General features: G+C 43.4%; 1 protein-coding gene across 19 annotated transcripts in view; it reads left to right on the top strand.

The window, feature by feature from the left end:
• LOC118364304 (sodium/hydrogen exchanger 1-like) overlaps positions 1-25,033 on the top strand; it is an 80,124-nt gene that overhangs the window by 3,829 nt on the left and 51,262 nt on the right. For all 19 annotated transcript variants that reach the window (XM_052489431.1, XM_052489432.1, XM_052489429.1 and 16 more), the window contains exons 2-4: positions 18,601-19,064; positions 20,427-20,677; positions 24,213-24,430. In XM_052489431.1, coding sequence (XP_052345391.1) covers positions 18,601-19,064; positions 20,427-20,677; positions 24,213-24,430 — 933 coding nt within the window. The remainder of the gene's footprint in view (positions 1-18,600; positions 19,065-20,426; positions 20,678-24,212; positions 24,431-25,033) is intronic.

The following is a 25,033-nucleotide window of genomic DNA, read 5'->3' as shown; positions in this document are numbered from 1 at the left end:
CATGTTCAATTTGGTTTAAATAATGCAAAAACAAAGTGTTGGAGAAGAAAGTAATATGTGCCATGTAAAAAAGCTAACATTTTAAGTTCCTTGCTCAGAAAATGAGAACATATGAAAGCTGGTGGTTCCTTTTAACATGAGACTTCAATATTCCAAAGTAAGAGGTTTTAGGTTGTAGTTAATATAGTATTTATAGGACTATTTCTCTCTATACCATTTGTATTTCATATACCTTTGACTATTGGATGTTCTTATAGGCACTATTGTATTGCCAGTGTAACAGTATCACTCGACTAAGCATGCCTCTCCTTAATGTCAATATGTCTTGTCCATTGCTGTTCTGGTTAGTGTTTATTACACTATACCTTATCCAACCTATTAGTTCCACCACCCACACATGCAATGACATCTCCTGGTTTCAATGATGTTTCTAGAGACAATATCTCTCTCTTCATCACTCAATACCTAGGTTTACCTCCACTGTATTCACATCCAACCATACCTTTGTCTGTACATTATACCTTGATGCTATTTTATCGCCCCCAGAAACCTCCTTTTACTCTCTGTTCTAGACGACCAATTCTTATTGCTTTTAGCCGCACCCTTATTCTACTCCTCCTATGTTCCTCTGGCGATGTAGAGGTGAATCCAGGCCCTGCAGTGCCTAGCTCCACTCCTATTCCCCAGGCACTCTCTTTTGACGACTTCTGTAACCGTAATAGCCTTGGTTTCATGCCTGTTAACATTAGAAGCCTCCTCTCTAAGTTTGTTCTATTCACTGCTTTAGCACACTCTGCCAACCCGGATGTTCTAGCTGTGTCTGAGTCCTGGCTTAGGAAGACCACCAAAAATTCTGAAATTTTAATTCTAAACTACAACATTTTCAGACAAGATAGAACTGCCAAAGGGGGCGGTAGCCTGCAGAGTTCTGTCCTACTATCCAGGTCTGTACCCAAACAATTTGAACTTCTACTTTTAAAAATCCACCTCTCTAAAAACAAGTCTCTCACTGTTGCTGCCTGCTATAGACCACCCTCTGCCCCCAGCTGTGCTCTGGACATCATATGTGAACTGATTGCCCCCCATCTATCTTCAGAGCTCGTTCTGCTCGGCGACCTAAACTGGAACATGCTTAACACCCCAGCCATCCTACAATCTAAACTTGATGCCCTCAATCTCACACAAATTATCAATGAACCTACCAGGTACCTCCCCCAAGCCTTAAACACGGGCACCCTCATAGATATCATCCTAACCAACTTCCCCTCTAAATACACCTCTGCTGTCTTCAACCAAGATCTCAGCGATCACTGCCTCATTGTCTGCATCTGTAATGGGTCAGCGGTCAAACGACCTCCACTCATCACTGTAAAACGCTCCCTGAAACACTTCAGCGAGCAGGCCTTTCTAATCGACCTGGCCGGGGTATCCTGGAAGGATATTGATCTCATCCCATCAGTAGAGGATGCCTGGATATTTTTTTAAAATGCCTTCCTAACCATCTTAAATAAACATGCCCCATTCAAGAAATTTAGGACCAGGAACAGATATAGCCCTTGGTTCTCCCCAGACCTGACTGCCCTTAACCAACACAAAAACATCCTATGGCGTTCTGCATTAGCATTGAACAGCCCCCGTGACCGTGATATGCAGCTGTTCAGGGAAGCTAGAAACCATTATACACAGGCAGTTAGAAAAGCCAAGGCTAGCTTTTTCAAGCAGAAATTTGCTTCCTGCAACACTAACTCAAAAAAGTTCTGGGACACTGTAAAGTCCATAGAGAATAAGAACACCTCCCAGCTGCCCACTGCACTGAAGATAGGAAACACTGTCACCACTGATAAATCCACCATAATTGAGAATTTCAATAAGCATTTTTCTACGGCTGGCCATGCTTTCCACCTGGCTACTCCTACCCCGGTCAACAGCACTGCATCCCCAACAGCAACTCGCCCAAGCCTTCCCCATTTCTCCTTCTCCCAAATCCATTCAGCTGATGTTCTGAAAGAGCTGCAAAATCTGGACCCCTACAAATCAGCCGGGCTAGACAATCTGGACCCTTTCTTTCTAAAATTATCTGCCGAAATTGTTGCCACACCTATTACTAGCCTGTTCAACCTCTCTTTCATGTCGTCTGAGATTCCCAAAGATTGGAAAGCAGCTGCGGTCATCCCCCTCTTCAAAGGGGGGGGACACTCTTGACCCAAACTGCTACAGACCTATATCTATCCTACCATGCCTTTCTAAGGTCTTCGAAAGCCAAGTCAACAAACCGATTACCGACCATTTCGAATATCACCATACCTTCTCTGCTATGCAATCTGGTTTCAGAACTGGTCATGGGTGCACCTCAGCCACACTCAAGGTCCTAAACGATATCTTAACCGCCATCGATAAGAAACATTACTATGCAGCCGTATTCATTGATCTGGCCAAGGCTTTCGACTCTGTCAATCACCACATCCTCATCGGCAGACTCGACAGCCTTGGTTTCTCAAATGATTGCCTCGCCTGGTTCACCAACTACTTCTGATAGAGTTCAGTGTGTCAAATCGGAGGGTCTGCTGTCCGGACCTCTGGCAGTCTCCATGGGGGTGCCACAGGGTTCAATTCTTGGACGGACTCTCTTCTCTGTATACATCAATGAGGTCGCTCTTGCTGCTGGTGAGTCTCTGATCCACCTCTACGCAGTCGACGCCATTCTGTGTACTTCCGGCCCTTCTTTGGACACTGTGTTAACAACCCTCCAGGCAAGGTTCAATGCCATACAACACTCCTTCCGTGGCCTCCAATTGCTCTTAAATACAAGTAAAACTAAATGCATGCTCTTCAACTGATCGCTACCTGCACCTACCCGCCTGTCCAACATCACTACTCTGGACGGCTCTGACTTAGAATACGTGGACAACTACAAATACTTAGGTGTCTGGTTAGACTGTAAACTCTCCTTCCAGACCCATATCAAACATCTCCAATCCAAAGTTAAATCTAGAATTGGCTTCCTATTTTGCAACAAAGCATCCTTCACTCATGCTGCCAAACATACTCTTGTAAAACTGACCATCCTACCAATCCTCGACTTTGGCGATGTAATTTACAAAATAGCCTCCAACACTCTACTCAACAAATTGGATGTAGTCTATCATCACAGTGCCATCCGTTTTATCAACAAAGCCGCATATACTACCCACCACAGCGATCTGTACGCTCTTGTTGGCTGGCCCTCGCTTTATACTCATCGCCACACCCACTGGCTCCAGGTCATCTACAAGTCTCAGCTAGGTAAAGCCCCGCCTTATCTCAGCTCACTGGTCACCATAGCAGCACCCACCTGTAGCACGCGCTCAAGCAGGTATATCTCACTGGTCACCCCCAAAGCCAATTCCTTCTTTGGCTGCCTTTCCTTCCAGTTCTCTGCTGCCAATGACTGGAACGAACTGCAAAAATCACTGAAGCTGGAGACTCATATCTCCCTCACTAGCTTTAAGCATCAGCTGTCAGAGCAGCTCACAGATCACTGCACCTGTACATAGCCCACCTGTAAACAGCCCTTCCAACTACCTCATCCCCATACTGTATTTATTTATTTATCTTGCTCCTTTGCACCCCAGTATCTCTACTTGCACATTTGTCTTCTGCACATCTACCATTCCAGTGTTTAATTGCTATATTGTAATTACTTCCCCACCATGGCCTATTTATTGCCTTACCTCCATTATCTTACCTCATTTGCACTCACTGTATATAGACTTTTATTTTTTCTACTCTATTATTGACTGTACAGTCGTGGCCAAAAGTTTTGAGAATGACATAAATATTAATTTTCACAAAGTCTGCTGCCTCAGTGTCTTTACATATTTTTGTCCGATGTTACCTTGGAATACTGACGTATATTTACAAGCATTTCATAAGTGTCAAAGGCTTTTTATTGACAATTACATGAAGCTGATGCAAAGAGTCAATATTTGCAGTGTTGAGCCTTCTTTTTCAAGACCTCTGCAATCCGCCCTGGCATGCTGTCAATTAACTTCTGGGCCACATCCTGACTGATGGCAGCCCATTCTTGCATAATCAATGCTTGGAGTTTGTCAGAGTTTGTGGGTTTTTATTTGTCCACCCGCCTCTTGCGGCTTGAACACAAGTTCTCAATGAGATTAAGGTCTGGGGAGTTTCCTGGCCATGGACCCAAAATATTGATCTTTTGTTCTCCGAGCCACTTAGTTATCACTTTTGCCTTATGGCAAGGTGCTCCATCATGCTGGAAAAGGCACTGTTCATCACCAAACTGTTCCTGGATGGTTGGGAGAAGTTGCTCTCGGAGGATGTGTTTGTACCATTCTTTGTTCATGGCTGTGTTCTTAGGTAAAATTGTGAGTGAGCCCAGTCCCTTGGCTGAGAAGCAACCTCACACATGAATGGTCTCAGTATGCTTTACTGGTGGCATGACACAGGACTGACTGATGGTAGTGCTCACCTTGTCTTCTCCGGACAACCTTTTGTCGGATGCCCCAAACAATCAGAAAGGGGATTCATCAGAGAAAATGACTTTACCCCAGTCCTCAGCAGTCCAAACCTTTTTTGCAGAATATCAGTCTGTCCCTGATGTTTTTCCTGGAGAGAAGTGGCTTCTTTGCTGCCCTTCTTGACACCAGGCCATCCTCCAAAAGTCTTCACCTCACTGTGCGTGCAGATGCGCTCACACCTGCCTGCTGCCATTCCTGAGCAAGCTCTGTATTGGTGGTGCCCCGATCCCGCAGCTGAATCAACTTTAGGAGACGGTCGTGGAGCTTGCTGGACTTTCTTGGGCACCCTGAAGCCTTCTTCACAACAATTGAACCGCTCTCCTTGAAGTTCTTGATTATCCGATAAATGGTTGATTTTGGTGCAATCTTACTGGCAGCAGTATCCTTGCCCGTGAAGCCCTTTTTGTGCAAAGCAATGATGACGGCGTGTGTTTCCTTGCAGGTAACCATGATTGACAGAGGAAGAGCAATAATTTCAAGCACCACCCTACTTTTGAAGCTTCCAGTCTGTTATTTGAACTCTATGAGCATGACAGAGTGATCTCCAGCTTTGTCCTCGTCAACACTCACACCTGTGTTAACGACAGAATCACTGACATGATGTCAGCTGGTCCTTTTGTGGCAGAGCTGAAATGCAGTGGAAATGATTTGGGGGATTTAGTTAATTTGCATGGCAAAGAGTGACATTTCAATTAATTGCAATTCATCTGATCACTCTTCATAACATTCTGGAGTATATGCAAATTGCCATCATACAAACTGAGGCAGCAGACTGCGAAAATGAACATTATGTCATTCTCAACTTTTAGCCACGACTGTATATTTGTTTATTCCATGTGTAAAATTTATTTTATTCCATTATTTTATTCCATGTGTTAAATGAAGGTGAAAAATAATGTATCTAGGACACTCAGGAACATTGAATGTTTTCTTGGTGGTAAGCAACTCCAGTGTAGATTTGGCCTTGTTTTTGGTTATTGTCCTGCTGAAAGGTGAATTCGTCTCCCGGTGTCTGGTGTAACACAGACTGAACCAGGTTTTCCTCTAGAATTTTGTCAGTGCTTAACTCTATTCCGTTTATTTTAATTTAAAAAAACGGCCTAGTTCTTGCCGTTTATTTTAATTTTGACAATCTTCGTATAACATGATGCAGCCACCACCATACTTGAAAATATGAACAGTAGATACTCAGTGGATTTGCCTAAACAAAATGCTTTGTATTCAGGAGATAAAGTGCATTTTTTTGCCACATTTTTTTACATTTAGCTTTTGTGCCTTATTGCAAACAGGATGCATGTTTTGGAATATTTTTTTATTCGGTTCAGGCTTCCTTCTTTTCATGTTGTCATTTAGGTTAGTATTGTGGCGCAATTACAATGTTGTTGATCCATCCTCAATTTTCTCCTATCACAGCCATTTAACTCTGTAACTGTTTTAAAGCCATCATTGGCCTCATTGTCAAATCCCTGAGCAGTTTCCTTCCTCCCCGGAAACTGAGTTAGGAAGGACGCCTGTATCTTTGTTGTGACTAAGTGTCTTGATACACCATACAAAGTGTAATTAATATAGTCACCATGCTCAAAGGGATATTCAATGTCTTTCTTTTTTTAATCATCTACCAATAGGTGCCCTTCTTCGCGGGGCATTGGAAAACCTCCCTGGTCTTTGTGGTTGAATTTGTTTGAAATTCACTTCTCCACTGAAGGACCTTACAGATATTTGTACGTGTGTGTGGTACAGAGATGAGGTAGTCATACAAAAATTATGTTAAGCACTATTGTTGCACACAGAGTGAGTCCATGCAACGTATTATGTGACTTGTTAAGCAAATGTTCACTGCTGAACTTATTTAGGCTTGCCATAACAAAGGGGCTGAATAATTACTGACTCATGACATTTTAGATTTTCATTTTTAAAAATTAATTAGTAAAAATGTCAAAACATAATTCCAGTTTGACATTATGGGGTATTGTCACTGGCCTACACGCAATCTTAATGGAATCCATTTTAAATTTGGGCTGTAACACAACAAAATGTGGAAAATGAATGTGAATACTTTCTGATGGCACTATTGGCTACTCCATGCAAGAACCAGTTGTTTGAGAGCTGCGTGTTGTTTCTGCCCAACAGATTGTATTTTGCTCAAGCTAGACTATTTGTGAGGCGCGTGTGTGTGTGGTAAATAATCTACATAACAAACTAACAGCTTCTGGAGTTCAATCCATACTGACTGGATATAGATACAGTGTATTTGGAAAGTATTCAGACCCGTTGACTTTTTCCACATTTTGTTACTTTATGGCCTTATTCTAAAATGGATTAACATTTTCTTTTTACCATCTTCAATCTACACACAATACCCCATAATGACAAAGCAAAAGCAGGTTTGGACATTTTTGCAAATGTATTAAAAATAATATCTGAAATATCACATTTACATAAGTATCCATTGACTGAACTCTTTGTCTTAAAGTAATGATGGAGTGTCATTTCTCTTTGCTTATTTGAGCTGTTCTTGCCATAATATGGACTTGGTATTTTATCAAACAGGGATATCTTCTGTGTACCACCACTACCTTGTCACAACACAACTGAACTCATTAAGAAGGAAAGAAATTCTACAAATTAACAAGGCACACCTGTTAATTGAAATGCATTCCAGGTGACTACCTCATGGAGCTGGTTGAGCAAAGCTGTCATCAAGGCAAGGTTGGCTACTTTGTTCAACAAATCCACATTTTATGTTTGTGATTCTTCACTTTTTTTTGTTTACTATATGATTCTATATGCGTTATTTCATTAGTTTTTGTGTCTTCACTATTCAACAATGTAGAAAATAGTTAAAAAAATAAACTTTTGACTGGTACTGTGTGTGTGTGTATACAGTGCATTTGGAAATGATTGAGACCCCTTGAACTAGCACTATATATTTATTTATATAAATATATATTTAATCACTGGCCTACTGATGTAGATTGACAGGCATGGAGGATTTCCAAAACCTCCCCGGGTCAGCGGGCAGCCCTGTCAGTCGAGCGCTGTTGGTTTCTTTTCAAGAGTTTTTATATTTGGAGTCCTGTGAGTCTCCCATTTTTAGATTTTGTTTCTACCTCAATTGGTACACTAAAAGATCAAGGCACTCCTTCAGAAGGTTTAAGAGGCCGTTCTCTACAGTAGACATACAACGAAGATGGATGATAACCTGAGAGGCTGACAGCACAACTGTCAGTGGGTGCACTGCTCCGCATACTGTAACAGTGCACAATGGAAATATTGTACGTCACAAAGAAATAGAATTTATTACTACTGGAATCGTGGCCTGCCTATGGAAACCATAATTAGATTAGGCCTAATAAGTTTACAACATCAAACCCAGTCACCTGTTACAATCACCGTGAGTTGTCAGGAACAGGGTGTGGCCTAAAAGTATAGTAGGATAAATGGCTCCAGTGGGCTCAAATCTCAGGTTTGTCATTTTATCTCAGTTTGCTCAAGGTTGGATTTCTGCGTAAACTTACAAATGAGTAGGATATAATGAGAGATCTGTCCTCCATAATCCATTTATCTAAGCACTGCTTCTAGCATGCGTATTTCAAATGTAATTACAGGACACGACTCCAGTGTACGAAGAGTAAAAGCTTGCGCGTTAGGTGGTCTTTAGCACACAGCTGAGTAATGTGACAGTGAAATGAGGAGATGCAACCGTTGCCTTATTCGTCAGTGGCCTTCAGGCCTAATATTTAATGGCTGTGTGGAAGTCTGGGAGAGATAACCGGTAGGCCTATGTCATTAACTAAAACGACACTTCCCTTTCCTGCCGAAGTGTTAACGACTTTCAAGGTTTTCCCATTATTTGCTTTTATGGCTCTTTTTTAAAACTTTTCTCATCCCATCGACATGGTTAGAACTTGACTAGCTTATGTGTTACCAGGATATTCACATAGGTTGATTGTCCATATGAAGCCATTTCCTAATTGAATAGGGTTCATCGTCGTCTTAGGGACACAGGCCTACAATTTAGTGCAGGGAATGTAGTGTCGGATAGGCTCGACTAAAGCGCAGGCTGTCTCGAACTCAAGTGTGTCGTTGCATGCAGCTATCTCGGCAGCATATCAAATCGATTTCAGTTCAGAGGTATGAGGCAGAGACGGGCTACATCAAAGGGTTAAAAAAAGAATGCTGAGTAAAGAGAGAAACATGAAGGGAGGTGGAGTAGCAGCTACGTAGGAACATCTATGTGGGTAAAATAACACCTGAGCAGAATGTGATCCAGAGCCGTGGCTTTGAAGTATTTCCAGAGGGGCAGGGGTGAAAACTCTGTATTCATGGTCTGTGAAAACGTGTCTTTTTTTTATCCCAACATGGTGTCAGTTTGAGGCACGGTAATGATACAGACAAAATATGATAAGCACCAGAAAGGCAATAAGGTTTAGAAGGGACCTTCCATTGACCCCCTACCATGGCTTATCAGTACCATGCCTCTCACTGAAGTGCGCTTTATCCATAACATCCATCCATATGGCGAGCCTGTGTTATTGGTGTCAACAGTGGGATGATACCTGATCCCAATGTTTCCCCCATGTACCACCTTATCTCCAGCTGTGATATGTACTTGCCACTGACTAGTGTGAATACTGGAGGCCATGATTGGAGTATTCCGCTATGGCAGGGGTGTCAAACTCATTTTACCCCGGGGGCCACATTCGGTCTTCAACGAGTTCCAGAGGGCCGCACTGAAAAATAGTCCTCTGTCATTTTTGGAATTTTCAGTGCTCCCTGACTGTCTAGCTTTAATTTCTGTGATTTTATTTACTCAAACCACGGAGGGCTGTATGTTTGACACCACCGTGCTAGAGAATGTGTCCGCTGTCTGCAAGTTGGTTAGGAGCTTCAGGCACATCAACAGTGCCTCCCAAAGTTTAGTCCTAACCGTTGGTGGAAATGCTAAATAAATGATCATTTTCTGAAAGGAGCTCAACCATGTAGTGTAATACAGTATGTCCCAATGGACAGGAGCCAAGAGAAAGGGCCTTTTTATAACTACATTTCTTTCAGCGCTGCTTGCTACCTGTCCTCTCTTGTTTGTATTGTCTTAAGCCTTTGGGTGTGACCTAGCTAGGAGGCCTAACACAGACCATTGGAGGTGAAAGAGCTCCTTGTCCAGGGGCGATGAGTCATTCACTTCCTGGAGTGCCCTTCTTCACACAAACTGGGGTAATTTAGCATTCCAGTCCTGAATTTATGGTTTGGTCTCTGGCTGTTAGCGGTTGCAGTCGTAATCACTTCAGTCCATCCAAATATGACCGGTCTGCCCTTTTTCCTGCAGGCCTTGTCTTATTTACTCAAAATGATCTGTAATGAAATTGATCTGAAGACTGGAGTTTTTCCTTGAGATACACTATGTTCAAAAGTTTGGCATCACTTAGCAATGTCCTTGTTTTTGAAAATGAAAATAACATCAAATTGAACAGAAATACAGTGTAGACATTGTTAATGTAAATTACTATTGTAGCTGGAAACTGATAAAAAATAAATACATTTCATTTTGTATTTTTTCATGGAATATCTACATAGGCGTACAGAGGCCTATTATCAGCAACCAACACTCCTGTGTTCCAATGGCACGTTGTGTTAGCTAATCCAAGTGTATCATTTTAAAAGGCTAACTGATCATTAGGAGTGGGGCCTCCCACTCCTCTTTCTATTGTGGTTAGAGTTAGTTTGTGCTGTTCTGTGAAGAGAGTAGTATACAGTGTTGTACGAGATCTTCAGTTTCTTGGCAATATCTCACATGGAATAGTCTTAATTTCTCAGAACAAGAATAGACTGACGAGTTTCGGAAGAAAGTTATTTGTTTCTGGTCATTTTGAGCCTGTAATCGAACCCACAAATGCTGATACTCCAGATACTGAACTAGTCTAATGCTTTAATCAGCACAACATTTTTCAGCTGAGCTAACATAATTGCAAAAAGTTTTTTTTTAATGATCAATTAGCCTTTTTAAAATTATAAACTTGGATTTGCTAACACAACGTGCCATTGGAACACAGGAGTGATGGTTGCTGATAATGGGCCTCCGTAGATATTCCATAAAAAATCAGCCGTTTCCAGCTACAATAGTCATTTACAACATTAACAATGTCTACACTGTATTTCGGATCAATTTGATGTTATTTTAATTGCCAAAAAATGAGCTTTTCTTTCAAAAACAAGGACATTTCTAAGTGACCCCACACATTTGAATGGTAGTGTAGATGCTTTACGAAGTCATTGCAACAGGTTGTAATAGCCTGGAAACAGGAACCTGCTCATTTTTATAGCAATGTGTATATATATACCTGTTTTTAGGGCCGCACAATTCATCGAATTCACATCAAAATCACAATATTGACTTGTGCAATATCATGTCTTCGACATAGGAACCACTCGGATTGCCTGCTTCTGGAGTCTGGAGGATATTTCCTCCCTCAACTTGAACTGAGGCCTCGGGAACAGTCGACGTGATGATGCTGCAGAAGCATGGGGGGGACGCACAACAAACTGTAGCTTGTGCCCTGATGTCACTGTTTGCATGATCCAGGACGACACTACGCATGCGCACCATTGGTCGGAGCAGAGATCAAGCCTTCCGTGAAGTAACATATGGAAGGGGCGGGATGCCACGTTGGGGACTTTGAGAGATTTGGATCTTTTATCATTTCCACCAGTCTTTAGAAATGTGTGTCTGAATTTGGGGAAGGGACACTTTTCATCGAACTCCTATGAGGGACACCCGTAAACACTTGGGGTTGAAGAAAAACTGTCTTATGTCAAGGTTTGCCGAAAGACTGGCCCACTCTGGGCCGGCGATCAGTGGCATACACCGATTGGCAGTGCCACCTGGGGGTACTATTGTCACAACAAGCCTCACTCGGTTTAGGCAGTAAGATGCGTTCTGGTAACCGGCTGGCAGCATGCAATAAATAAAAATAGACCCAGGGAAAATGTTTTATCATGAAGGTTACACTACCGACCAGTCATGGTTACTGGCGACAAAGCACCTCGTAACCTAGCTGGGAATGGGACAGACCGCTCTGAAAAACAGACCCCTTTTGTGGTAAGATGGATGATTCCTAATTTAATCTCTTTCTCAGGAATGAAAAGCGCTGAGCTGGAGAAAGACCACTCATTTCGGGATTCATATGAACCATAAACTGTGTGTTGGATAATAGCATGGTCGTGTCCAACCTTGCTTGTTCCCTCGACTACGCTACCCACCACCAATTGCCTACAGAGACCATAACCTGTATCACAAGACACCTCATAGGGACTAGTGAACTACAGGCAGGAATCAGTAATGAATCCCAGTAATGAGCCACCCATGGGCAGAGGTGCCCCCTTGTGGACAGAGTGATATACTCCATGAACATCATAGAACGCAGAGTACCAGAGGGCCATTAAACATGGGACAAGCTTCTAACACATGTTGTGCTTCTGTTAGACTGAATAGCCTGCATGAAACCCAGGTTATGGCAATGGCTGATGTAGTTTGCTGTAACAAAATGTAGAAGCACTGTCATCACAGCAATGTTTTGAGGAAGCGTGTACTTGGCATGCTGTCTGCAGGAATATCCACCTGAGTTGTTGCCAGAGAATGAATGTTCATTTCTCTACCATAAGCCACCTCCAACTTCCTTTTAGAGATTTGGCTGTACGTCCACCCGGCCTCGTAACCACAGACCACATGTAACCATGCCAACCCAGGACCTCCACATCCGGTTAATTCGCCTGCAGGATCGTCTGAGACAGCTGATGAAACTGGGATTGCACAACTAAAGAATTTCTGCACAAACTGTCAGAAACCGTCACAGGGAAGCTCATCTATGTGCTTGTCGTCCTTACCAGGGTCTTGACCTGACTGCAGTTTGGTGTTGTAACCGTCTTCAGTGGGCAAATGCTAACCTTCGATGGCCACTGATGCTCTGAAGAAGTGAGTATTTTCAACTGTACCGGGCAGATGGTAGACTGCGTGTATGGTGTTTTAAGGGTGAGCAATTTGCCCATGGTGGCGGTTGAGTTATGGTATGGGTATGCATATACTAATGCCAGTTCCCGCCAATAACCAGCAACTTCACACAGCCATTGAAGAGGAGTGGGACAACATTCCACAGGCCACAATCAACAGCCTGATCAGCTCTATCCGAAGAAGATGTCGCACTGCGTGAGGCAAATGGTGGTCACACCAGATACAGAGGCATATCTGTATTCCCAGTCATGAGACTTCAATAGATTAGGGTCTAAGGAATGTATTTCAATTGACTGATTTCCTTCTATTAACTGTAACTACGAAAAAACTTTTTTGAAGATGTTGCATTTTCCGTTTTATATTTTTGTTCTGTGTGGATGGATGCACCGGTGCTTAAATAGACTATGGGTTTAATTCATTGGGGTATGGTCGTAAACACGAATCCTGCTTGTCAGGCTTCGTCGTTTCGGTCAGGTTCGCCATCTAACTTCTTGCTATAGCCAGGCCAAGCAATTAGAGGAATAACACGTTTTTCCTGATTTAGGAAACCATACAAACTTCAGCACACAACGTCCAGGGAGTGAGCACGCTCTGCCACTAACGGACAGTTTAGTTGGCAAAACGTAAGTCTCGTTTTCCAATTGTTTATTTTAGTAGCGTGATTCATTCCTGTTCCAACTGAGGTGAAGAGCGGAATAATTGAAGGAATGAATCTGAGCCTCACGTTTATCACCTGTGGAAGGCGGGGCTTCCCGTGAGGCACAGATTTAATTTGGCATTGATTCTAGAGCCTTAAACCGAAGTCGACTGACTGAGAAAGGCAAGTCTTTTGACTGACATGAGACTGAAATGAACAACATGTTGAGAAATGTCGTAACATGGAGTGACAACCTTAGACATCAGAAAATGCATTGCGGAGATGTGGCAGACCTAGTGCTGACAGCTCAGACCTTTCCAATACACACATACACTGACTGACACACATACAACTTGGTATCCGGTTCCCTGTTGAATCTCTGGAATTTGACCTGTTGCTGCTGCCAGGTTATTTATGGATCGTTGGGAGTCCTTGAACCAAATTTTCCTCCGGATCAGAGTCACTTCTCAGAGGAAATAGAAGGCACACGGCTATGTTTTGCAGGCTATGTATCAGAGTTGGGGTCAATTCCTTTTCAAATCAGGAAGAACACTGAAATTCCAATTTGCTTTTCATTGAGGAACAATTGGTATAGGAGTTTGGTGTACTTTCTGAATTTAAATGGAATTGACTACTACTACTACTACTACTAATAACCTTTGCCATGAGCACTGGGATTAAATATTAGTCTCTTATATTAGGCTCTTAAGGAGCCAAGTAACTTGAGTTTGAGTTCTGCTTACATAAATTAGTATTGTTGACTATTGAATGACAGTGTTGTTTCTGAAATGACTAAAAAACTAAATCTATATAAACCGGAGACTTATGTTGTTCATCTAAACACTATTTGCTACATTCTGTGTATGATAGTGTTTATTTATGTCCATCCACTGTTTGATCCCCTATCAAAAAGACCCTGTGGCTATGTAGACTTTTGAATGTGTTTTATACACACAAAGGGTGTTTATTTTCACTGAGTCAGTGGCAGCATGCTAAAACAGACGTAACAGTTTGTGATGGGCTTAAGTGCATTATTCCTTCCTCCCCTCAGAAATCTAGAGCATTAGTCCCTAGAGGCCTAATTTGTAACAAGCATGCCTCACTTGATAGCAAAGATATTCTTGTTAGTCAGCTCTAACTCCAAAGTTACAATATTGTTTGTACTTCTCTTTCAGCTAGCAACACGTCCAACAAGCGCTTATGTACTAGTGCTGGGTTTTTCCACTGGTTGGGGCTGCTCTCATGTTGAAGGGTTTGATACAAGATGGCTCCGACAGACATGGCCACCCAGTTTCTAGCTCCTAGCCAACTTTGCAGTATTTTTGTTGGTATTATTTCTTCCAGTATTTGCTCAGAATATTTCTAGTACTATTACCTACTGTCATTCACCAGACATTCAACCTGGATCCTTTGTTTGAACTGTCTGAGGCAGCCCCATTCATCCCAGGTGAAACTCCTAAATGTCACCACCAGAGAAGTGTGATCCTAGTCAATCTCAGGAGGTGGGCATGCCACCCACCGCTTCTGAGTATATTACTCGCTAACGTTCAGTCCCTGGACAATAAAGTAGATGAGCTCATGGGTGAGGATCTCCTTCCAGAGAGACATAAGGGACTGTAACATACTGTTTTACCGAATCGTGGCTCTCTCTGAATAGATTGTCCCTGTCCATACAACCAGAGGGGTTCATCGTGAGGACAGGAACAAAGAACTCTCCGGGAAACGGAGGCGGAGGAGTATGATTGGGCTAACTTACAGGAACTCAAGTCCTTTTGTTTTCCGGCTCTGGAATACCTCGCCAGCAAATGTTGGCTGCATTACCTCCAGAGAGTTTTTAACACAATAGTGCCCTCCAAGCTCATCACTAAGCTCAGGGCCTTGGGTCTGAACCCCTCCTTGGGTAACTGGGTCGTAAGACTTCCTGACTGTAGGCAATAAAACCTATGTCGCGCTGAATCTCAACATGGGGGCCCCAAAGGGGTGCGTGCTCAGTCCCCTCCTGAATACCCTGTTCATCCATGACGTTGTGGCCATTCACGTCTCCAACTCAATCATCAAGTTTGCTGATGACAAAACAGCCTGATTGAGTGCCTTGGCGGAGTGGTGCCAGGAAAATAAACTCTCACTCAACGTCAACAAAATGAAGGAGCGAGCATGCATCGACAGGGCCACAGTGGAGAGGGTTCCTTGCACATCACTGAGGACCTTCACACGACAGTGTGGTGAAGAAGGCACTGGTGCCTCAGGAGGCTGAAAAAATGTGGCTTGGCCCCCTAATACCCTTCTACAAATGCACCATTGAGACTTCCCCGTCGGGCTGTATCACCGCCTGGTATGACAATTGCACGGTTTTCAACCGCAGGGCTCTTCAGAGGGTGATGCGGTCAATCCTACGCATCATCGGCAGGAAATAATAGCCTGGAAGTGACTAAGGCATTCTGACAGCTCCTCAGAAGTAGTTTGGCATAAATCACTGTTGTGGGTTTCTTAGGCAACCTTGTTCTATGTTATCTATGATATTGAGTGGGTGGAATAATTAGCCTGTCAGAGGAGTACAATTGACCCTTTACTAAGCCCCATCCCAGAATTTTGTGCAACCAATCGCAGTGCTCCGATGGATAGTAACTGTCGTCGAGTCCAACACCTTCGGACAAATGCACACTTAAATTGCATGATAGCCAGTGAGTTTTCTTTAAAAAATGAATAGTTTAAATGACTTAATAATTGAATGGTGCATCAAGAGCACTTTCTACTGGGATTCCTGAAATGCTGAGCCTGTTGATGGAGGATTTTTCAAATCGAAAATTATACTTTCGTTACATTGCTTGTTAGCTCAGCTGGTTAACTAGCTCTCTAATTGAACACCAAATGTTGCTAACACTTGCTAGCTAGCAAGCTAATTAGCCACTTAATATAACTTTTCCCGAAATGTATGGTAGCTAGCTAAATCAGCAATGTTTTGAATACACCTCCAATCTGCTGTTGACATCAGGATATGATTTGAGAGCACTAGTTAGCTCCAAAAGATCATGCTTAAACACAGGTCTCGGAGTGAGAATGGTACACGTCGATGCTCAAATCTAGCCTGTGCCTTTTGTAGTATCCTCCAATGCAGTCGGTGTTATATTAACTCCTTTGTTTCGCCCACACGGTGAAGATGCTTCCTCTGAATTGTGGAAAGGTGCCAGTTTCCTTACGAAGCCAGTTGAAAGGAGAAGAGTGCCCCAAGCACCACGCATCTCTTTCTGGGAAGATTAGGCATCTCTTGGCCGTTTGTCAATGGAATTCCTCGGAGCTAGCACTGTAGTACTTTTAAAAGCAGCAGCTTTGTGTGGCAGTGTTCTGGACTCCATAGAGATGGCCTTGTTTAGCCCGTGAAAGAGTGTGTGTCCAAAACTTAACGTTTTTGCCTTCCAGCTGACTGAGTTGATGTAAAAACATCAGATGCCCTGTAAACCCAGGAGATTGCAGTTTGCTGAGCACGTTCAAGCTAAGTGAAGGCATTATCTGCTCAGACATTGCCGATGTTCATTATTTTATAATTCACAGACTCTACTGTTTCTCACCGTAAACGCCTGCTCTTTTTCACACATTCCTCTCCTGACCACTTATTCTTGAAAACCTCTGACAGCGATAAGGACCCTGATCATTATGTGACTGTCTGATTTGCTAATGATGACATGCTAATTTACTATGCTCAGTGTGTGAGGCGTGATTGTTGGAGAAGGGAAGTTTACCTGCCTTCAAGCCTGCCTCTCATCTCCTTTCCCTGCCCTGACTGACCAGATGGTGCTGCCATTGTGCCACCGCTACCCTCGCTGAATGGCTGCCAATGTGCCATCCCACACTTTAATATCAGGGATTTTTTCTTCTAATGAAATTAGGGATGATGCACCATATATCGACAGTCGTGAAGAGGGCACGTACCTGGTTCCTACCTGGAACCAAAAAGGGTTCTCTTATGGGGACAGCCGAGGAACCATTGTAGGTTCTAGAAATCACTTTTTCCCCCCTAAGAGTGTAGTTTTGAAGCTGAAAATCAGAATTATCTCCATCGCACTGGAATGTTGGATTCACTGTGGAATTAGAAAGGTGAAAGGCCCTATAACCAAGAAAAAAAAAAAAAAAATCTTACATCTGAAAACCAAAGGTTCATTATGTTAAATTGACTGCAGTGTTCAGTGCCTTCAGAAAGTATTCACACCTCTTGACTTTTCCCACATGTTGTTGTGTTACAGCTTGCACTATTGTAAGTGACTGTTCTACTGGATGTCATAAGGTGAATGCACCAATTTGTAAGTCGCTCTGGATAAGAGCGTCTGCTAAATGACTTAAATGTAAATGTAAATATAAAAAGGATTCAATTGAGGTTGCGTCAATGGCCTACACACAATACCCCATAATGCCAAAGTTGAGTTTTAGGATTTTTTTCATTCTCATCAAGATCAAAGTTTTGAAACACTGGGCCCTGGGACTAGGGCATGCATTATGTTGAGACAAGCAAACTGTTGCCTTGAGCCATGGCAGCTAATTGCGATAGTTTACTTGAAATGAATCCCAAAGACATGGGAGTAGAAAATAAACCATCAGAAAAAGTGCTATTGGCACATCCTGTATTAATGTTCTGTTCCATTTAGGCCTAGTTAACGTCAAGTTGAAGTGAACCTTTTTCAGTCAACTTTTCCTTGGTGATGACATCCTGTGATCACTATGGAAGTGGATGTGGCCTATTGTCTGTGTATGGTTTCTCTTTGAATGGAGTCACGCGATTTAACATTGTGAGGAATTTGTTTTGCATATCCATTTCCACTTTTGAGGAAATGCATGTGATTTACTGTGGGTGTGTGTTATGTGACATTGCCAGGATGCAGCAGACCCTTCTCGTGTTCTGTTCCTGGTTCTTTGGCCCTTTTTATTTGTTGTCACTTCCTGCGTTTTATGTCCAGGGTTGTTTTGACTTGCAGATTCTGGCCAGCTATCAAGTTTGTTTCCCCTGTGTATTCTCACCCACCAGCCTTCTCTACGAGGCCTAGACCTATTCTGGACTGTTGAAATTGCATATGTGAAATCAAGTACTGCCATGTTAAATTAGCTTCTGTTCCACTTATAAACTAAGCCTATTCTGAATACTGATTAATTTTTTTCAGAGGTAATTAATACGACTAGTTGATCCATTTGAATTTGGCAGTATCTGGACCTTACTAAGCACTATGAATGTGGTGGCTCACTTAGAAACGCAATATGCATTTGGTGGGGCTTTTAACTCAAACAGGTTCAGTGAGTCACTGGTGATTATTTTTTGGTTCTTATCGTCAATGAGTTCAAGGAGTTTGAAGTTTCATGTGACTGGTACATTCGAGATGCCGCCTAGGAAGTGTAAACCATGAGAACAATGAACGAGAACAATGCATCTAATCACCCTCTCCCTCCCCCAGGGTTCCACCTGATCCCGCGGCTGTCCAGCATCGTGCCCGAGTCCTGTCTGCTCATTGTGGTGGGCCTCCTGGTCGGTGGCCTCATCAAGCTGGCAGGCGAGGAGGTACCACCCGTGCTGGACTCCAACCTCTTCTTCCTGTGCCTCCTCCCCCCGATCATCCTGGATGCGGGCTACTTCCTGCCCATCCGGCCCTTCATGGAGAACATCGGCACCATCCTGATGTTCGCCGTGGTCGGCACCCTGTGGAACGCCTTCTTCGTAGGGGGTCTCCTCTACGCCGTGTGCCAGATCGAGGGCACATACCTGAGCCAGGTGGAGCTGCTGCCCTGCCTGCTGTTCGGGAGCATTATCTCGGCCGTGGACCCGGTGGCCGTGCTGGCTGTGTTTGAGGAGATCCACATCAACGAGCTGCTGCACATTCTGGTATTCGGAGAGTCGCTGCTCAATGATGCCGTCACTGTGGTGAGTGGGTGGTGGATAGGGTGGTATTTAGTGTTATGCAGGGCAATGCAGTACAATGCAATTCTAGTCAATCAATGAATGCATTACAGTTCAATCATGTCAGGGTCCCCCAAAGATAATGCCATGCCGTACAATACTATACAGCACTATGCTATGCAGTACAATATAATTAAACCAAACTATATTTTCAAAAGTAGGCTACATTCGTCCTCCATATGAAGAGGACTCAGTTGTTAGTTGGCCTGTGATTGTGTTCTTATTTCTGTGGACAGGATATTGGTTTGGACTGGCCTAAGAAATCAGAATAGCCTAGTACCAAATTAGCCCAATTTGAATTAGGCCTAGTCTTTTAGGAAAATCCCACCATACTTCTGTCACTGGATATTGACTTCATACCTTCGAGCTAACATTAGCTCCTCGCCAGGGTCTGGTTGGTTAGGTTTTGGTGATTTGTGACCTTTGTACGAAAGCTGACCCAGTTTAGTGGGCCCCCAGTGCCCTAATACATTTTCAATTATCTTCTCTCACGGCTTCCTTCTCTTTCCTCTGTTGAAACAGTTGTGAGATGGAACATCTCTCTCTTATTGGTTGGTCATTGAAAATATAAAGTACATTTTGGAGTTTTTTTTATTTAGCTGGTTGCGTCCTTGCGTGAAGGAGGCATCACATAAGCCTATTAAAAATACACTGCTGTAAGTTGCTTTGGATAAAGTCGTGTGCTGTGTGGCATATATTATGAGGAACAATGTTTCCTGTTGCTATATTTATGCTCTGCTGATTATACTCACACACGGGCTGGGCTCTCTTGTTGATGGGACCAGTTCACTTAAAATAGTTTGGCCAAATTATCAGTGCAGAGAAAATCAGGGCCCCGGGAAAAAGTTCCCTGTTAGTTGTCGCATCCCACAGCCTGACAGACGCTATGATACCATTTATTACGTGCGTCTGTCCACGAGAGATTATGCAAACGCTTATCTTTCCGGTAGCGACTATACCAGAACGTTAGACCACATAATATCACTGGTTTATATGCCACTCAGCAGACACTTTTATCCACAGTACAGGGAGTGTATGCATTGTATTGTGGCCCCAGCGGGTATCAAACCCATGACCCTGGGGTGCTAAGCACCATGCTTTTACCAATGGAATCCAAACAGATATATTTTTGATTGTCAAACCCCCTCCATTCTCTCTAGGTCTTATACTACCTGTTTGAGGAGCACTCGGGCGTGGGCTCTTATTCTCTGTACACTTGAGCCATGTCCCCCCCTCTAGGTCTTATACCACCTGTTTGAGGAGCACTCGGGCGTGGGCTCTTATTCTCTGTACACTTGAGCCATGTCCCCCCCTCCCCCCCTCTAGGTCTTATACCACCTGTTTGAGGAGTACTCTGGTGCAGGTGAGGTAACGCCGATGGACGTGGTCCTCGGGGTCATCTGCTTCCTGATTGTGTCGCTGGGTGGCATCGCCGTGGGCGCCATCTACGGTATCCTGGCGGCCTTCACCTCCCGGTTCACCTCGCACACCCGCGTCATCGAGCCCCTCTTCATGTTCGTTTACAGCTACATGGCTTACCTCTCGGCGGAGATGTTCCACCTGTCTGGAATTATGGCGTAAGTAAGGGGTGAGGGGTACACACCCGCACAGACAAGCAGGACAAGACAAGCAGGACAAGACAAGCAGGACAAGACAGACAGGCAGACAGGCAGACAGAAAGACAGACGCACACACACACACACACACACACACACACACACACACACACGATCTTCCTAGTGGCCAAGGTTTTTTGAGTTTCTCTCTGTCATAAATCATAGATATTGTTGATAATAAAAAAAGCTTTCCATGAGAGTTATAGTTGGGCTGAGGTTTAGTGTTTACAATGCATTGACAGAGTGGCTGTGATGCATGACCTTTTGAACCTGTCCGGCTGGTCCAGCAACACCACAGTTCTACGAGTTCTATCAAAATGGCAGTAACTCACCTACATGTCGTGACAGGCCAACGGATGTGCAGCCCAGAGCAGGGATACACAACGCTCAATATACAGCCAGCCCCCTGTCACACCTCTGGCCCATCGCCCTTCCTCTCCTCTCCTCTCTTCCGCTTTCGTCTCCTGCTTTTTATAAAAGGTGGTGAATTATGGAATATGGATCATAAACATCGGTGCTGCTGATGAGTTGAGTTTCCCGTCGGCGGGTTTTACAGGAGCAATGGTAGGACTGTCGGACAGTCTGTTCCCAGGCCTGTTGGCACTCCGTCCGTGCCTTCCATCGTAAAGAGGAGTTGGATTAGTACATAGTGCTTTTTGTCCACTGCTTGTATATGAGATCTCTCCCTGGAGTGAAATTGGGAGCGGAAACGATGGACAAACAGCCGTGTGTTATGTAAGGGAATGACGTAGATGGCTGCCCTTAAAGTCACTGAGGAGGGTTGACTCACGATAGACACTCGGGATCCATACGTCCAATCACAGTGAGTCATTGGTTAACTCATGGAACAAGATGAGGAAATGGAGCCCTTGTTTCATAAGCTCGTACAGTATAGTTTCCAAAACAAACTATATCATTGTTGCAATGGCTCTACTGTATGTGAAATACTTTTTCTCTTATATACAGTATAGTTTTTGTTGACCTGTTTAGTTGATGTGACTACCTTCTATGCCATGTCAATGAAGTACTAGGCTATAACTTTGTCATTAGCGTTAACCTGCATGTAATGTAGCCTATAGTTACACTGTAGGTAGCTGGATTCATGTAGTAACATGGGGGCTCATTTATCAAAAGTGTGTGTGCGCACAAAACAAAGACACTTAACCTTTTGTGCACAGAGTTTTCCCTTTGTGGTAAAGTGTGTGTGTGTTTCTCCACGTACAGCTCAGACCATATTTATGCACAGCTTCCAATGGTTTATTAATTGTATAGGAAAATGAAGTGTTTGATGCACGGGATTTATTATAATAGCAGTAGGCTAGTAGAAAACCGTGAAACGTAGGCCTAATGATGAAACTGATACAGTTGCCGTTGGCAAGGCGATCGATCGCATGGCATCGTGTAGTCTTAACGTCTTTATTTCGTAATATAGGCCTTAGTCATTATCCTATGGCAGAACATGTCGCTCCTTTGACGTTACTGGTTTATTCCTGCTACACAACAAATAGTAGACTCCCGTTTGTCAGTTGCTCATTCAATAGCCAAGCGTGCTCGAAAGTAAATAGACCGGTAGCCTATTTGACAGTGTGTAGGCTACAGTGCTGTGCGACATCATAGCCTATATAATCTGAGCCTATACCAAGGCAGGAGATCGAAACACATTCATGTGTTGATAAACCAAATATTGAACAACAAGTCGTCTTGTGCATAGAAGTGTGGGCTGTAGCATTTAGGCTACTTTTAATTACTTTGATTGTCCTTGCAATCTTGCAGAATGCGTGGCCAGTGTTTGGCACTGGCTGTTGTAGGCGGCACTGCAAAAGATTCAAACCTTCTGCCCACACCTCTACAGAAATGGGATCACATTTGCCATTGCGCTTTCTTTTAGAAACTATCATGGCCCAGTTCCAACATTTTCAAATCATACCGCAATGAGGGTGTTTTTGTTACCATAAAAGGTGAATGGAGGGCGCTTTCCGGGCGTGGTTGTAGGGCTCATTCACGAGCTCTCTGATTTATCAATAATAACATGCTTATAAATGTTGTCCCTGGAAACGTTATGTTAAGTATTATGTTTACCAATAGGTGGCAGGATTGTATTAGGGCCGGGAATTGCCGGGGACCTCACGATACGATATTATACTGCCGATAAGATTTGTATTGCGATTCTCACGATTCGATATGTATTGCGTTTCGATACGGCAATTGGATGTTCCAAACCTATTGCTCACTAAATGTCTGCTGCACAGAGACAAGACTGGTCATCTCTGTATACCCGTCACATGACCCGCTGGTCGATGCTTATTTATAAAAACCCTCTTAGGTCTCACTCCCCCCTATCTGAGATATCTACTGCAGCCCTCATCCTCCACATACAACACCCGTTCTGCCAGTCACATTCTGTTAAAGGTCCCCAAAGCACACGCATCCCTGGGTCGCTCGTCTTTTCAGTTCGCTACAGCCATCGATTGGAACAAGCTGCAACAAACACTCAAACTGGACAGTTTTATCACTCTTCCTTCGAAGACTCAATCATGGGCACCCTTACCGACAGTTGTGGCTGCTTTGTGTGATATATTGCTGTATCTACCTTCTTGCCCTTTGTGCTGTTGTCTGTGCCCAATAATGTTTGTACCATGTTTTGTGCTGCTACCATGCTGTTATGTTGCATTGCTACCATGCTGTTGTCATGTGTTGCTGCCTTGTTAAGTTGTATTAGTCTCTCTTTATGTAGTGTGTTGTCTCTCTTGTTGTGATATGTGTTTTGTCCTATATTTATTTTGTATAATTTAAAATCCCAGGCCCCTGTCCCTGCACGAGGCCTTTTGGTAGGCAGTCATTGTAAATAAGAATTTGTTTTTAACTGAGTTGCCTAAAAAAAGAGAGGGCATGAGAACTAGTTTTCAACAGTCTGGGAGAAGTTCTAAAGACATGTTGGATCACCATTTGGTGCAAGTACAATTGGCTAGCGCCATCTAATGCTACCTACAGTAACAGAAATCGATACTTGGAGTCAAATCTCGATATAATATCGTCCAAAAATAATGTTGTGACGTAACTGTAACAATCCCCCCATCACTATATTTCATCAATATCAAATCCAATCAATAATCTATTGGTTACGTACACACTTTAGCACGTCTTATAGCGAGCGGGTGTAGCAAAATGCTTATGTTACAATATAGAGTTTGCTTCCTTATATCCGTAGATCTTTCAATGTCTGCCATATTTCCTGGCTCAGGGAACCTCTGGTAGTAAATGAATCATTAAGCTCCAATTAAATACTAAAACGTACTTCTGTGTCCGGAGTTTTCGTTCTAAGATGCTACAATTCAGAATAGACATTAAATGATGGGACGTTGTCAGACAAGAAAAGGTTTCTTTCTTAGAGAACTCCATTTATAATCATCCCATGTGTGTCTCACACTCACTCACTCACTCACTCACTCACTCACTCACTCACTCACTCACTCACTCACTCACACTCTCTCTCCAGGCTGATTGCGTGTGGTGCGGTGATGCGTCCCTACGTGGAGGCCAACATATCCCACAAGTCCCACACCACCGTCAAGTACTTCCTGAAGATGTGGAGCAGCGTGAGCGAGACCCTCATCTTCATCTTCCTGGGCGTGGCCACGGTGGCCGGGCCGCACGCCTGGAACTGGACCTTTGTCTCCGTCACCGTCATCCTTTGCCTGGTGTCACGTGTCATTGGTGAGTCGGACACGGACACCTTCTTCACGGTACTGTACCAGTCTCTACAAAAAAAGATAGTGAGAGAAATGACGTGACATTGCCTACCTTTCTCATAGTTTGTCATAATTTGATAAAGTTGTTTCAGTAGATGATGCGATACAGTTTTTTTTACATTCTCAATTTGACAAGGGATAGTTATTCTGGGAGCCAGACTGAAATTCCAGTCACTACTATTTCAGTTAGGTAACGAGGCAACTATTAGAGGAAGTGCCCCTTGTGACTTCCACTTGGTCCCTCACATCGAGGAAGCCCCAGATGTCAACAGACTCGTCAGATACACGTCCCTAAAAAAGGATATCATGAATATTTCCTCCAAGCATTATGTCATTTCTGCAGTTCTAGATAGAATCGAAGCAGACCTCCATCTGACTTCACTTGCTCGTTTGAAACCTAGTGACTTGACATTGCACTTTTATCCCCATTGTCCATTCTCTATTCTCACCAAACATCCTGTAGTTTCTGATTCTTATAATCTGCTAGTTTCACAATGTGTGTTCCAATGTAGTTTGTGGGCTCTACTCCTCTTTCTCAGAAGCTTTTGATCAATTTGGAAAGTGGATC

The sequence above is a fragment of the Oncorhynchus keta genome, chromosome 31, assembly GCF_023373465.1.
Source record: "Oncorhynchus keta strain PuntledgeMale-10-30-2019 chromosome 31, Oket_V2, whole genome shotgun sequence".
In the NCBI taxonomy this organism is placed as follows: Eukaryota; Metazoa; Chordata; class Actinopteri; order Salmoniformes; family Salmonidae; genus Oncorhynchus; species Oncorhynchus keta.
Note: the sequence above shows the minus strand (reverse complement) of the source record. Positions and strands in the feature narration are given on the sequence as shown.